The sequence below is a fragment of the Zootoca vivipara genome, chromosome 8 (genome assembly GCF_963506605.1).
Source record: "Zootoca vivipara chromosome 8, rZooViv1.1, whole genome shotgun sequence".
Classification (NCBI taxonomy): domain Eukaryota; kingdom Metazoa; phylum Chordata; class Lepidosauria; order Squamata; family Lacertidae; genus Zootoca; species Zootoca vivipara.
Genome location: NC_083283.1, coordinates 77,599,000 through 77,615,621, shown reverse-complemented (window position 1 = coordinate 77,615,621; position 16,622 = coordinate 77,599,000). Strand labels below are relative to the sequence as shown.

The window sequence follows — 16,622 nt, the reverse complement described above, 5'->3', positions numbered from 1 at the left end:
TTTCCCTCTCAAGACAGGTGTGCCTGTTGCAGCTCTTTATGTCGCAGGTCCCTGGCCCCTCTTCTTCCCTCCCTGGTCATCCCGCCGGGCCTTGCACGTCTGAACACGGATGCATGCGTGCAGGAGACCTGGCGGCGCCTCAGGGGCGACCTTTTGCTCCCGAAGGTAAAAGCTCCCGAGAGAAATAAAGTCCAAACACCTCCCTCCGTGAAAGGAGGCGACGATGGTGCTCCTGTCTGGAGACGGCAAAGCGGCCGGGGAGGGCCGGAGTCCCGCCGCGGCAAAGCACCTGCCGGTGCCGCCCTCGGAGCCTGCCGGGCCGGGAGCCGCGGAGCCTAAGGGGAGCGTCGTCGTCGGCTCCAGCCCAGCTGCAGGGGCGGAGAGGTCGCGAAGGGGCAGCGAAGGCGGCGGCGCTGAGGGAGGAAGCGACGAGGACGGCGGTGGCGGCGGCGACTACGAGGAGTACGAGGACTTCTCGGACCTCCCGGACACGCGCAGCATCATTTCGGACGACTCCTTCTACCCGCCGCGGGCGGACGGCGACGACGACGACAACAGCGACGACTGGTCTCTGGGAGAGTCGGACTCGTCGACGGGAAGCCCCGAGGCGCTCACCCTCTTCCGAGCTTGCTGCACCAACAACGCCGTGGCCTTGAGAGCGATCATCCGGCAGGGGCCCGAGGAGAAGGAGGCCAAGGAGACCGACCGCAACAAGAGGGTGAGCGGGGTGGAGGGGTTGGGGGAAGCGCCTCACGCGACGCGCGCCCGGAGCGGGAGGAAAGAAGGCGGGAAAGTAGGCCTTAAAGTGCTCCCTCAGCTCTCCCGACGCCTCAGTTCACCTCAGGCAGCCCACCTGTCCCTGATAATACTACTAGCTCATTATTTCTTCTTCTTCTTCTTCTTCTTCTTCTTCTTCTTCTTCTTCTTCTTCTTCTTCTTCTTCTTCTTCTTCTTCTTCTTCTTCTTCTTCTTCTTCTTCTTCTTCTTCTTCTTCTATTATTATTATTATTACAGTGGTACCTCGGTTTAAGTACACAATTGGTTCCGCAAGTCTGAAGCGCACTTAACCTGAAGCGAACTTTCCCATTGAAAGTAATGGAAAGTGGATTAATCCGTTCCAGACGGGTCCGCGGAGTACTTAAACTGAAAGTACTCAAACCGAAGCGTACTTAAACCGAGGTATGACTGTATTACTATTACTACTACAACTCAATTTCTGAGCTTAAGTTGCACCAATGCTCCAGGCCCTGTGTAGGCCCGCAGCCTGCGTTTGTCAAGGGGGAAAGTTACGGTCGCCCTTGCCTGCTGCCATTGCTCGCATTCACTCTGGTGCAAATCAAGCCCTGCTTCTTGGCCCCCGATCTTGTAGCCAACCCATGGTTCAAAATCAAACTGTAGTTTAGGCAGGACTGCCTTTGGCCCTTTATAATGTCCCCCAGTCATAGAGGTACAGATAACGAAGTAAAAGCCGCAACTGGCAAGGCCTAGCCTTCCTCTGTCCTTTTAGCTTTCGGCTAAGGCAGAACAGAATCGTGGGGTCCTGACCATCTGCACTGGGCAGATTGTAAGAAATGCCTCTTCAAATGCATATAGAGAGCCTTTTCTTGCTTTAAATGCATGGAGGAGAGTTTTCTGTTTTGCATTTCTTTTAGCTGCCTCATCTGCTCTGTGGCTATTTCCTCTCCCTCAAGTGCGAGCAAGGTCAAGATTTTGTTGTAAGTTTTCCTTAAAAAATACAAAGCAGTATAGAAAGGAAGAATAACAACATTTTTTCCCACCGTCCCATTTCTCTTTTCTCCCAGTTTACTTGTTCTCTGCACCTGTTTTTCAACCTTTAGTCTCTCTGTCCCTTATATTCTCTGAATACTAGGATCTCTTCCTAATCCTTAGCTCCTCTATGAGGCTGTAATCCCTGACGAATGGGCAGCTTTCCCTTACCTGCAAAGCTAGACTATTTACCGGTATTTCCCTGAGCAAGTGCCGTCCATGCCATTCCACCAGCTCAGCCAGTCCCTTTCAGAAGTTTTACCACCACACGGGCAATACAGTGTAGATGGGGTAAGTAGAAAACACCACAAGGTGATCTTTTTAAAAATCTTAAACAGTTTCATGGATTCAGTATACATTAATTTACTTTTTACATGTTATGATTATCATAAAAAGGCTTTTGCGGACATCTTCCACTGAGGCTGTAATAATGTCTAGTATCAGTCCCTGATTTGTACATGCTCAACCCAAAGTCCATAAATAAAGGGTGTCACACATCATATTTCGCCAAAGACCTTGCACTTTTTTCTTGCAACTTTATTTACCCACTTCCCTGCCTTTGATGCTTGAAATTCTGTATGGACAGCTCCTAGTGCTGGGGCTTGAAATGCAGTGGGATATCATCCCACTTTTAGACAGACGTATCATCATCTCAATTCTTTTCAGGTGGAAAATAGTTGGGCCTAATCTCCCATTTCCTTTTTACCCTACTATGACCCTATCCCACTTCCTTCAAAACTATCTCACTTTTTCCTCCCGCTTTGAAACAACTTTCAAAAACATCCCATCTCCTATTTTCTCTTGCTTTGAAAATATCCCTCTTTCTTCAGAAACGTTGTTCTACTCTTTCTTTTTCCCACTTTGGGCACTGCATATGTTTCTTTGCAAATACTATCTTTTTTTGCTGGTGATGCTGTTCAGATGATGAAGTAGCAAGTAAAACAGAAGCAAAAGGGATAATTTCCAGTAATCTCCACGTGTTACATAATATGTAGATTGGCCCTTACAATGTAGGAGATGCTTTAATAATTGAAACAACTGATATTTATCACATAAATGGATTCCCTGATTTGATAAAGTTTGGCCTGAATACACCTGCTGTTTTACACTAACAGTAGCTAAGAAGTGCAGTTTGACTTGCTAGTGGTGGTCTTGCTTCTAAGAGAATGTATGAAGAAGTGAACACCTTAATTCTCTAGCCTTTTGTGGTCAATCTTATGTGCCATCAGTAATGAAATGTTTCTCAAATATTCCCCACATAAAATTGATATGGTACCATTATCCTCTAATCTGTAGTGGCTTTAGTACACAAACAAATTAATAGGCAAACTGGGCCACAGTAGATTAAGATACCATGCTTCACACGTAGTTGAACAGGTAAAGGTGTATGTATGTGTGCACGTGCAACAGAGATTTCACACCTTTTAGACTACAGTATTCTTTAATCCTCCAGCCCGGATGATGAATATACTATAGAGGGATGTGTTCATGGGTATATAATACATGTTATAGTGTCCCTGTCTATTCTTTTCCTATACAGTCATCAAGGATTATGTTGACAAAGGGAGGGAATGCAACTACAAAAGTCCCCAGCCACCCCTAGGTCATTATAATCATTTATTACGAGACTTTCCATACCACCATTACTGCCAAGGAATTTTTTTGTTCTATTGATATCTGTACCACATGTCCTCAGATACTCACTCCATCCGCAGCCTATGCATTAAAATAACTTTAGGTGATGTGCTCTATTCATGCAGAAGTCCTATTGGAGACTTCTGACAGCACCTTCTAAGTGTTCCTATAATATGTATTCTTGTAGTTGCAGCCAGTGAAGCTGCACTGCTCTCCCGCCTTCCCAATCCCACATATCTATACCTCATATCAAGAGGGGGAGAGGCAAGGCAGTGGTTTGATGGGGCCCGCGGCCAGGGGCAGATCCAATCCAATATTCCTGTGCTGCATTTGTGCCAAGCTCCTGCTATCTTGGTAAGTGATAGCAACATACACCATTGGAAAGATAGGACTGCAGGCTTTGTTACAGTTATGAGTACACATTTTAATATACCGTATGAACTATTGCAGGACTCCTCAAGCTTTTTGTCCCCAGAGCCCAACTGAGACAACTGAAAATTACTGAGGCCCACCAGTCACAAAATGATGGTGTAGGCACAGTCAGTCCCAAGATAAGGCAGGGTTTGAGATACTCACATGGGCATACCCAGTGTGGGGCGGGGGGGGGGGGGAGCTGCCCCCCCCAGAAGCAAAAAAGGGGGGGAAATGGTATAAAACAGCTTGCAGCGTGCGCTGTTGTCAAGGCAGTTCACCTTCTCAGTCGGGTACACAATCTTGCCGCAGCGGTCAGGGCCGTCTTAACTATACCAGCCGCCATAGTCTGGCACCCTGCCAGGCAGGGCCAGGCACAGTGGGCAGCTGGAGAGCACGGCACGACTCCGCCTCGGCCTGCTCGGCTAAAGCGAAACGGCAGCAGCGGCAACGAAGCTGCCTCCGTTGAGGGAAACCTAGACCTGGACCTGGGCTAACTTCAGCCCACACTCCTTCAAGTCACAGCGAGCACAGCACAGAAAGTGCTGCCCCACAATGCATACATGCAAATGAAGTGCCACGGAGCATTGTGGGGCAGCACTTTCTGTGCTGTGCTTGCTGTGACTTGAAGGAGTGTGGGCTGAAGTTAGCCCAGGTGCAGGTCCAGGTTTCCCTTGACGGAGGCAGCTTTGCTGCTGCTGCCTCGTTTTAGTCACCCTTTCCAGTAAAGGAGTGGGCGAGGCAGAAGCGCAAGTGCGGGTGGCTCTGTGTGCCGCCTCAGCAACAACTGGAAACAGCCCCCCTCCCCTCTGGGTGTTGACCACGCCTCCTGGGGGATCCCAGCCACGTCATCACCAGCCAATCGGGTGGCTGGGGGTGGGGGGCATGCCCGGTGTGTCCCCCCCCCCGTTTTGATCCTGGGTACGCCCATGGATACTCAGCTTGCATTTAAGGACATAATTTTCTACAGATATCTAATTCGTCTTTAGAAATTGCTAAATTCTTTTCCTAGAGGCAAGGGGTGCCATAGCTGAGCCTTCCACAACTTAAATGCACATTTGCTGTGGAGGTATTGTGACTCAGCCTTCCCATTCCTGGCAGAATTTACTGATCTAGAAGCTCTAAGGAGAAAATATTTTCTTTTATATTTTTTCCTTCTCACACTCATATGTCCCTCAACCATTTTTACCCATCTCCTATAATATATTCTCCCATTCTCCTTTCACGCTCAGGTTGTACTTTATTCCATTCTCCCCACAACCAGCCAGTTTCTTTCAGCCTTCCTCACTGGTATTTTAAATTCACATTTTCCTTCTATAACAGCTTTCCTTTCTTATCCTCCTTTTCCATTCTCAGTTTGATAAAGATGATTATATTAACCTATTACTGTATCTCATTTTTTCACCTCCTCTGGCCCTTTCCTCTCAGAAGAAGGAGACCTTCTTTTCCCCTGAACAACTCTGTTTCTTGGCCACCTTTACTCAGCGGTCAAGGAGTCACTAGTGCTGGCACTGGTCCAGCCAAAAGGCTCCGGCATGACTAGGGAGTGGGGAAGGGAGGCAAGGAGGCCATGGGCAGGCTATGATAAAGATGCCCACCTCAAAGACACCCAAGGCCTTTTTGGGAGACACTGAACTATTACATATGTATTTCATGAACATGGACGTTTTATTGTTTTGTTTTAAATGCTGCAAACTACTCCGTTTTGGAAAAGGCAGTATAAAAATCTTGAAAATATACAAATACCTAAATATTATGTGTACAGTCCAGCCAGAGATTTCTGTGCCATTGATTTCATTGTGAGAATCAACTGTGCACTTAACTGTCTATCATTGAAATTTGTTGCACCCAAAATTGCTTACAGTACACTAGAACGGAATGTGTCATATATGTGCATTCATGCATTTTGTGGGTACAGATGCAAGTTCATGCATAGAGGTAAGCATATACTTACGTGTATATTCTATTGCTAATCTAAAATAACAATGTCAGAAGGCTATTAAGATGACTGGGTAAATTTAATAATTCATAAATAATTTAAATTTTAAAACTAATATTGTATCAACATTTTTAATACAAGAGAAAATTAGTGCTGAGATATAGTTCTGCTTTTATACTCAGTAGTTGTTTATAGTTTTCCCCTGATACCTTTAATCTTTCCCATAGTAAATGGGAATAATTCACTTTTTGAAGGGTGATGGCTGTATGTTCTGTATTAAAACACACAAAGTTGTTGCTAGGCTTTTTAAAAAAATGAATGCTGAATTGTGAAATCACTTCAGCAGCCAGGTGCTAAACATAAGCCTATGAAGCAATACACTAGAGAGGAGCACAGAAATATCAGAATCTCACAGGTATACATTATTTTGCTCACTAACCAAGCAAACAAGAACCTATTGCAACCCATTATAAACACACCCCAAACAATATTTATCACTAGAAAGCTTGTCATAGAAATGAGAGTTCATTCCAGCTATTGAACAAAACTATTGATGAAACAGGGTAGGATTTTCAAAAGGAATTAAATCTTTTGGAGAGCTTCAAAAATAAAGACCCTGGAATAAACAGAGAAAAGCTCTGTTGCATGCAACACTGATCTCTCTCTCTTTTTTTTTGTATGTTCCATCTGTACTGTTTAAGGCTACTCCACATTGAATTATATAATCAAGACCATGTCTCATCTGCAATTCTATACTTGGGGATATTGTCCTCAGCTACTAAAACATGATCTAAAATAAGTAGAATTTAATTGCTGGTAAATTGATTATAGCATACTAAAAAACCCATTCTGAATACAGGGTAAATAGAGATTGTCTTCTGAAGGATTTAGCTAAATTGACCAACATACCCCTTTTGGGATTTTTTTTTAAATTCATGTGGGCAAAGTCCAATAATACTAAAGAAGTATTCAACATTGTAGTAGACCAAGGATTGAAGTGCCTCGTAAAAATACACCGTAGAGGGCTAATTCATCACAGTGATGTACATTACATAGCCTACATAGCCTGTTATACTTGCCCTACTTCTCTGAGCAGTGAGAGAGGTTTCTTGGGTGTGGCAGTTACCTAGGCTTGGTATAGTGGTCATTTGAGCCTTTTGGCCTTCATATTTGAATTTATTTGCAAAAATATAAGTTGAACACACCTGGAGACAAATAGCTGAAACATTACAGCACCAAAATCTGTTGCCATATATCAGATCTCTATATCAGATCTCCAGAGAGTCAGCCAATACCCCCAAATGTTTACATAGCTGACAAAAACCCAAGGCAGCACTCCCTCCCTTTCTCTGTGTCACTCTACAACTCAAATAGCAAATTAAGTAGGTGGGGAAAATTTGCCTTTCTACCCCAGTTTGAAATTTTGGGGAAGCAACCATCTAGCAATCTCCCTAGCAAAATATGTACCTGAAAACATGTCACCAAAGACTGGGAATTTTCAGTATCTTCAAAGCCTTCTCTTATCTAAACCTCAGAATTTACAACCACATCATCTAGTATGCCCAATACTAGTGATGATTAAAGTCCCCTTGGCTTGATTTCTCTCATTGGGTTCAGCAAAGCAAACTATTACTCCCAAAATGGAAATTAACTTGTTCTTCCCTGAGCCCAATTCTGAAATTCAGATCGATCCCATCATGTTTCTGTGATGCAATCAGTGAGAGCCTCACTTTATTAAACCCTAGGTATCCTGAGAGATCCTGCCCTGCCACACCTTAGCTTCCCACTAGACCAATTATGGCGAAGAAGCCATTCTGTGGAGCCTCCCTCCTTTCCTTGGACCTTGAACTCCGCAAAAAGAGTGTATCAGGTAATTTCCAGGAAACTCCATTGTCCATGTTACAGAAACACCTGGCACCCAACTGCTGTTGCAGTTATAAAAGGTAAAGGGACCCCTGACCGTTAGGTCCAGTTGTGGACGACTCTGGGGTTGCGGTGCTCATCTCACTTTATTGGCCGAGGGAGCCAGCATGACTAAGCTGCTTCTGGCGAACCAGAGCAGCTCACGGAAACGCTGTTTACCTTCCTTCCAGAGCGGTACCTATTTATCTACTTGCACTTTGACGTGCTTTCGAACTGCTAGGTTGGCAGGAGCAGGGACCGAGCAACGGGAGCTCACCCCGTCGCGGGGATTCGAACTGCCGACCTTCCGATTGGCAAGCCCTAGGCTGTTGCAGTTATATAGGCACCAGATAAGATGATACGTCCACAGTGATACCTCCTTGCTGTTGCTGAGAAGAGAAGTAATGCTGGAACAGAGTTCAGGGGCTCACAGGGGATTGGGGGATTCATGGGTTAAGAAGTCCCTACCAAGCTCTGTTGGTCTGAATTTTGGAATTGGGCTTGTGAAAAAAACAAGCTATTCTCCAGTTTTGGGGATAATAGCTCACTTTGCCAGGCTGAGTTCTGAACTGATGAAGATTTCTATGCAAAAGTTTAGATGATTAAACAAATAATTTGCTTAGAAAAAGAATGCATTTACACAAGCATATTCATCTCCCAATAAGTGCAAATTCAAATGAATGAAATCTGAAATAGCTCTCAGAGATCAAATGTCACAGAGAATTTTCCCATTACCCCAAGGACCTTTCAAATGATGGCAGGACACACTGTACAGTGGTAATCATCAAGTGTTGATAGTCCATTGATAAAAACATCAATATGTGTCCCCCCCCCTCTACTAGTCTAAAATTTTACATAATTGAAATTTTATACCATCCCAGGAGTAGAGATATGTCATAAAGTACCCAAATGTGGACAGGAACTTAGAAGCACATAGAAGCACATAGAATCATAGAGTTGGAAGAGACCACAAGGGCCATCCAGTCCAACCCCCTGCCAAGCAGGAAACACCATCAAAGCATTCTTGACATATGCCAGTCAAGCCTCTGCTTAAAGACCTCCAAAGAAGGAGACTCCACCGCACTCCTTGGTAGCAAATTCCACTGTCGAACAGCTCTTACTGTCAGGAAGTTCTTCCTAATGTTTAGGTGGAATCTTCTTTCTTGTAGTTTGAATCCATTGCTCTGTGTCTGCTTCTCTGGAGCAGCAGAAAACAACCTTTCTCCCTCCTCTATATGACATCCTTTTATATATTTGAACATGGCTATCATATCACCCCTTAACCTTCTCTTCTCCAGGCTAAACATACCCAGCTCCCTAAGCCATTCCTCATAAGGCATCGTTTCCAGGCCTTTGACCATTTTGGTTGCCCTCTTCTGGACATGTTCCAGCTTGTCAGTATCCTTCTTGAACTGCGGTGCCCAGAACTGGACACAGTACTCCAGGTGAGGTTTGACCAGAGCAGAATACAGTGGTACTATTACTTCCCTTGATCTAGATGCTATACTCCTATTGATGCAGCCCAGAACTGCATTGGCTTTTTTATTTCTAGAACTAGACTTGCTTTTCCAATTGTGTTGTCTCCCAAGCAAGAAGTGAAAATTATATTCTATAATTGGGTCATCTAGGCTCAAAATAGTTTATTCTGAGGTTCTATCCACTTCACCTAGAGCTTTTTATCTGCATTACCATTGGGAAATTTTGCTGTCTTGTTAAACATGTCACAATTTTTTTTTGACTGGCATTAACTTGCGCCAGCAGAACACATTGTTTAAAAAAATAGCTAGCTCTTGTGCTCTCTGTCATAGCTGACCTATTTTTGTAGAATATAATGGAAACAACTGTGTACAGTAACTTAATTCAGGAATCCTTCCCCCTCCCCCCCAAAAAAATATTCAATATGTGACACACTGTTAATGTAGACTTTGCATTTAAATTGGCATTCTCTTTTAAAAACCAAGCAGTTAAGCTATTTTTGCAGCGTTCACTCCACGTCATAATAAAGAATAATTAAGAACCATATGAAGATTAGAGCTGTACATTTTATGTTGCCACATCTGGGTGCAAATTAGTTATTATATCAATTGTTAAAACCACAATGTGGAAAGATTCATTTTTTCAATTTATTTTGTTTTTTCTTATGGGAAACAATTCAAAACTACTCTGTGAAAATCAGACTTATTCACTTTTCTTTGCAAATTCCCACCATTTCTAAGTTATTTGAAGTTCAGATGCATTTTGTGGGGAAGAGCCAAAATGTATTCAATCATATTATGTGCTGCAGATGAACCTTCATTGTGGCATGCTAGAATTTTTGTTTATGTACCATACAATGCCTTCTATTGTTTATGTACCATACAATGCCATGTGAATGAAAAGCTGAAAGCCGTTTATGATGATAGGTATCTTTAGGGATGTAGGATTTATGTGAGTAAAGTTTTATTTAAATAAGTAGGAGTTCTGACTGTATTTGTACTGCAGAATTTGGCTTCTAAAATTTTGGCTTGCTGCAGGATTGCAATAAGCACCTTGATGTGAAGCAATTAGGTTGCACATCATTTTTTTAAGTAGCTGGTGGAGGACACTGAAATTAGTGTTTAAAAGAGTAACAGTATTTTATGAAATGTGTGAAAATAAATCCTGACAGAATCCTCAGCAATATAAAATGCGTAGTTTAATACTTAATAGCCTGGTCCTCTACATCTGTAGCAGCTATCACTGTTTTTTGAAGCAGCATCTTATGCTTAGTTCATAGTAGTATCATTGTACTTAAGAGAAAAATACAAGAATTTAGAAACATTTCCACTTTGGGTAATTGTGCCAGTCATGCTGTTATAGCAAGAGTAGTCAGTGTTGGGTCCCCATGATATTACTTAGATAAATAAAATAAGCACAGTATATTTTGAATCCCCATGACAGGGTGAGCTCCTGTTGCTCGGTCCCAGCTCCTGCCAACCTAGCAGTTTGAAAGCACGTCAAAGTGCAAGTAGATAAATAGGTACTGCGACAGCGGGAAGGTAAACAGTGTTTCCATGTGCTGCTCTGGTTCGCCAGAAGCGGCTTTGTCATGCTGGCCACATGACCTGGAAGCTGTACGCCGGCTCCCTCGGCCAATAATGCGAGATGAGCGCTGCAACCTCAGAGTTGGTCACAACTGGACCTAATGATCAGGGGCCCCTTTACCTTTACCATTATTAGGTCCAATATGTACCTAGGTTCTAATATGTATTTCCTTGCAAAAATTCTAGCATTTTCATTCTTAGTGTAGGAGTAGCCAAAGTATGGCAGCTTCCAGCCAAAAAATGTCATGTCAAAACAGCCTTTGCTTTGCTGCTTCCCCTGCTAAATGCTGGAATCAAGAAAACATGGGACAAATAATTGGCAGAATCACTGTCTGTGGGAATTGAAGGCTTGGCAGTAATGAGAAACGGCAGCAGCACACTCACTACCTAGGGATTGCTAAGGAGGGAGAACTGTGATGGAGGACTGGGACGGCTATGAGCAGAGGGAAGGAGCTATGGGTAGTGGCTATGCAAAGGGAGATAGTGACAGAAGCTGTGGGGGTGTGGAAACAGTTGAGGTAGATCCTGTAGCAACAGAGCCTGTGGTTTTCACCTTAATAATACTTTAGCCTTAGGAGAACCTTTGCCTGTTACTGTTGAGTTAGTCATAACATTCAGAATTAACATATCCATATACTGTATGTGAGGGTTGGGATCACCTGCTAAAATTATTAAGTCTTGGGCAATATATTTTGCACCATAAGGAACAGTCCTGTTTTATGTTTAAAACATCATTCCCAAAGTCCAGTGGACTGTTTTTCCTTACAGTAGCTCCCTTGTCGGTTCAGTAAACATATCTGACACAGATGTATCTCAGATGTATCATTGAAAAGCTATTGATATGGGAGTTAAAAATCATACGATTAAAAAACCATTAATGATTTATTTTTACTATTCTCACTGCCCACGTACACAATGGACAAATACCCAAGAGGAATAAAATTGTGTTTTCTTTTTAAAAGAAAACCAATATGAACAGATTCGTCCATCCCTGTGCACAAGAGTCCAAAGGGACTCTTCCACCAGAACCTCATTTATTTAGACACTGCCAGTGTTCCCTTCTTGTTACTCTTATGAGAGTGAACATAAGCAGTTATCCCTGGGTAGAATTGCTTATCATTTCAGCCTCTTACAGGGATACCTCTCCCCCCCCCCTGTAAGATGGTATAGCTGGATTCCTTTGAGCTCTCTAGGTGACTATTCCAGAACTGGTTGTCCAAGAAGCAAAGTACTGTAACCTTCTTTGTGTGGGAAAAATAGGTGGTGCTATGGGTCCCACAAGCCCAAAGACATAGGGTCTTTTTCTTTACTTCTGGTCGTAAGTTTTACTGCCCTGGGTTTCTCTCAATGAGTTGTAATAATTAGCTGAGTTGTTTGGTAGATGTCTGGTAGGTGCTGCTGTTCTCACACAGACTTTCTCCACCTGCAGCTCTCTATACTCAGAGCTTTCCAAACTGTGTGTCACGACACATCAATGTGTAAGTGTGTCGTGTGAATGCTCCCCACGCTCCTCTTGGGGCTGAAAGGGGTTAGTTTAACCGCTGGTTTGCTATTAAAATTGGATTACTGTGTCATGAAATGATGCATGTCTAAAAAGTGTGCCACCAACATGAAAACTCTGCTCTATAGTCTATGTTTTAAGCTTGCATAGATTCAAACGACCTGTTCAAAAATATGATACAGTGTTGCCCTCAGGAAGGGTGATTATGCCACTTAGAAACAGTGTTTTAGGTGCAAATGTACTTGCCTGGCTAAAGCTAATAGGGAAGGCTAGACTAGAACCATCTCCCTAAGAAACTAGCTTTCAGCTGATAATGTTTTAATGTGGGAGAGCATTCAAATACAGATTCCCACCCCTACCTGCAAAATGAAGTAGTAAATCCGAGTAGGGCTATACTACACATTTCTAAACTTATCATCCAGCTCTTCATCTAAAATAGTGTTTCCCAAACTTGGGTCTCCTATTGATTTTCGATTACAACTCCCATCATCCCTAGATAGTAAGACCAGTGGTTAGGGATGATGGGAACTGTAGTCTGAAAACAGCTGGAGACCCAAGTTTGGGAAACACTGATCTAAAAGTTGCAAAGTTCATGTAACTTTCAGAATGGCCACATTCCTTAAATTGAATGGAGAACTCAGAGATAGAGAACCTTTTGCACATTTATGCATGTTGTTCCATTACTGAGCCACAATTCTGCCCTTGCCTATTCAGTGATTGGCACTATTTTAAATAAACATTTCAGTAAATTTTGCTTAAACCATATCTTAAAATAGGAGCTCTGTCCATCATAATATCATTCACAGGAGAATAATCAGAACAATGTAAGATAATACAGTAATTTGGAAATTTGTACCTCTTTAATAAATACATACAGCAGATTACCAACATCTGAAACTAAGCATGCGGTTTTATAGCAAAATTGTGATGGTGCATGTGTATTTTATGATTTGAAAAAGCAGTGTTAAGAGATGCAAAAACATTTCAATACAGTATTTACATTTTTTGTAACCCTTAACAGTTTTAATATTATATTTTGGAATGTTTTATTTTGACTGCTATTTAGATGACAATACTACCATTATGCAAACAAGGATGAGATAAGTATGGTGTTTTCTAAAAGAATGTTTATATAAATATAACTAAATATGGAGATTTGTAAAGAAATTATAATTTGTCTCTGTACCACTGGCAAATAAACAGACCACAGGCAATAATTCAGGGCCAGTGATGAACTTGAATTGAAAAATAAGGGGACAAAAATTCTCTGTTTAAACTGTACAAAATTAATTGCAGCAATTCTTATACACAACACTGGGTTTAATAAATACTTCTGTACACCCACTTCTCCAGTGTTAACAGCTTTGGCAATGCCAACCAACTGCTATAGGCTAGGAGGAGCTCTTGGATCTATTCCCCATCAAACAAGTGGCAACCTTCTACTGGGTGAAGTGCATACTTGTATATATCTTTTAAGATTTGTTTACTATATATAAATCAAATAAACATGCAAAATCACATCTCCATTGATTTTAGGGCAATGGAATGTAACCCCTGTGTTAGTAAGGAGACGCTTGTATATGTGTTCTTAGAAGCAAGCCCCACCCTAAGTAAATTAAAAAATGTTACACATTAATACCTGATTTTGAATACTGGAATTCAATTTTATTTATAAATTAACATAAAACAATGTCTTCTGATGAACTGTAATCTTGTTGGCATGATCAGTTTTGCTGATTAGCTACAAAGTGGATGAAATAAAGTCGTTATTTACGCAGCCCATACAGTACTAGAAAAAATATTATTCATTTTTTTGTTCATATTAGAATGCTTTCATAAAATGCTTTCTGGAAAATACATGAAACAAAGTGAGTGTATTCAAATTAACTCTGACAACTGATTTTAAAAGGATTCAAGAGGACTATCATGCACACTTTTGCCTTCTCCATCAAAGTAGTTATTGAAGAGATAGGTTAGTTTAGAGTCTCGGTAAGGGACCATCTTGTTGGTCCCATAAGTTTGATTCTCCTGCAGAGCTTCAATACAGGTCCTCATTAAAGGTAAAGGGACCCCTGACCATTAGGTCCAGTCGTGACCAACTCTGGGGTTGCTGTGCTCATCTCACATTATTGGCTGAGGGAGCTGGCGTACAGCTTCCAGGTCATGTGGCCACCATGACAAAGCCACTTCTGGCGAACCAGAGGAGCACACAGAAACGCCGTTTACCTTCCCGGCGGAGCGGTACCTATTTATCATCTTGCACTTTGACGTGCTTTCAAACTGCTAGGTTGGCAGGAACAGGGACCAAGCAACGGGAGCTCACCCCGTCGCGGGGATTCGAACTGCCGACCTTGTGATCGGCAAGCCCTAGGCTCTGTGGTTTAATCCACAGTGCCACCCGCGTCAATGTCATTAGGGACTGATTACTATTACGTGCTTCCCGTAGTCTGTTCCTTTCCGCTTTGGTTCTGTTTGTTTTCCCACTCCCTGCTAAGTCAACCAAATATAACTGGCTCAAGGTTATCAGCTCTCTGTCATGTAGAACATTATCCCCACTGGTGTCAAGAGGTGCCTGCGGGCCAGTTTGATCAGGAACACACTATGGGAATGCCTGGATTCATGACTGAGCTGAGTGTTTGCAATGTGCCTCTTCTTTTGGCCTCTCCAGAAGACTTCAAAATCTTCCTCTGTGGATTTGACTCCCACTTCCGTGTATCCTGCAACGTATATGTTGTGGTTCTGATCCTTGTGGAAAATTTTGGACTGGGGAAGTTTTGGTTTGATGGCATCAAAGGGGTCTTCATCCAAAAGGTCACAGATGTAGTTGTTATAGATCTCAATGTTGGAGACAAACACACTGTAAACATTATCTTCATCAACTTTTTCTACTTTGCAGTTGTCTTGGACATTGATCATATCAGTTATTTCAGGGTCAATTTACCACCTTTTGCTAGTTTTTGGAGTCTGAAAATCTTTTAGTTTCTGACGTTCATGTAAAGCATCAACATCACACTGCACCTCAAGCCCATTCTTATCATCCACCTTGAACACATATTGTGTGGCCTGCAGAGATCCTATGCTGTTGAAGATCATGTCCAAGCAGCAAGGAAGCAGGCCACCGCCACCAGGAGAACCGGTCATGGTGTGAGTTTTCTCACTCCCAGTGACACCGTATGTAAAAGGAAGGCCATTTCCCCTATGAATCAGATCATCCACTAGAGGTTTAGTAATGTCAAAAACATGTCTCTGAGACCCACCAACATTAAAAACCCCTTTGAATGAATATTGAACCTCCTTATACGTACTCCCCATTGTGGAAAATTCTGTATCCATCTGGTGGGTGAACCTTGACTGTATCTGAAGAAGTGTGCATGCACACGAAAACTCATACCAATGACAAACTTAGTTGGTCTCTAAGGTGCTGCTGGAAGGATTTTTTTTATTTTGTTTTGACTACATCAGACCAACACGGCTACCTACCTCTAACCTTGACTGTTGTGGTATTGATCACTTTTATGCAGCTTTCTTGGTTTGGCACACTGACTGGGTGCAGCCGGCAGTATACCCCAACAGAGTCCTTCAAACTTTTCCTGGATCCATTTTTCTGCCTAGGCTTCCTTGAGTTTTCGCGGCCGCCTTCATCCCGCTGAGGCCGCCCCACTCGTCCTTCTTTTTCTCCCTCTCGCTGCCCTCTTGGTGAAGGTTTGGTCTGAAGGTTCCCTCCGTATTCTGGCTTTCCTGAGAATCATGTGTGTGATTCAAGAGGAGTTGTTTTTAAAGTAGTTCATGCAAAACAATATAGGAGCCTGAGTCAAGATGCTTATGCTGTCAAAGTGAAAGAAGTGCAGGAAAGGATATTCCCACCTTGAGTTGTGTGGTGGCTTTAGCATGAAGATCCAGGCCTGTATCGAGCCCAGGTTCCTCATTACATCTTAACTGGGGAGCTAACAAACCAGGAAAATGAAACAAGATCATATTCAGATTTATGAAACTTCAAACAATAATTCAAACCAGGCTGTTGTCTTTTTTTTTTTTAATTACCCTCATGTGTGCTGGTAAGTGGTAACATCTCCCCTCCCTCAATAAGTGGATCTGCACAGGTGTAACTAAAGCTTGATTTTGGCCTGTGTTGTCTGTGAAAATCTTATACTTAATCCTATGTAATCTAAATCTTTGCTAAAAATAGATTTAGGAGGAATAGAATAGTGGCTGCTTCTACGTGCAGATGACAGGAAATGACATTATTTGCTAAGAAGACTGATATGGTGATTAGGCTTAGCATTAGCATAAGTTTAAATGATTCCTTCCAAAATTTGTATGAGTTTGGCAGAAATTCTTGGGCTACAAAAATAAATCGTGTTTCTTAGGGAAAGTGACTTCACATACAGTACAACAACATTCATGT

At 42.5% G+C, this 16,622-nt stretch overlaps 1 protein-coding gene and 1 pseudogene across 1 annotated transcript in view; one reads left to right on the top strand and one right to left on the bottom strand.

Annotated features, from left to right (window-relative positions):
* The first annotated feature begins 223 nt into the window (after nucleotides 1–223).
* The window catches only part of ANKRD33B (ankyrin repeat domain 33B), a 35,751-nt gene continuing 19,352 nt past the window's right edge, over nucleotides 224–16,622 (top strand). The window contains exon 1 of the mRNA XM_035125958.2: nucleotides 224–718. Within this exon, the coding sequence (XP_034981849.1) occupies nucleotides 224–718 (495 nt within the window). The remainder of the gene's footprint in view (nucleotides 719–16,622) is intronic.
* Nucleotides 14,101–15,859, bottom strand: LOC118090337 (kinesin-like protein KIF23; annotated as a pseudogene).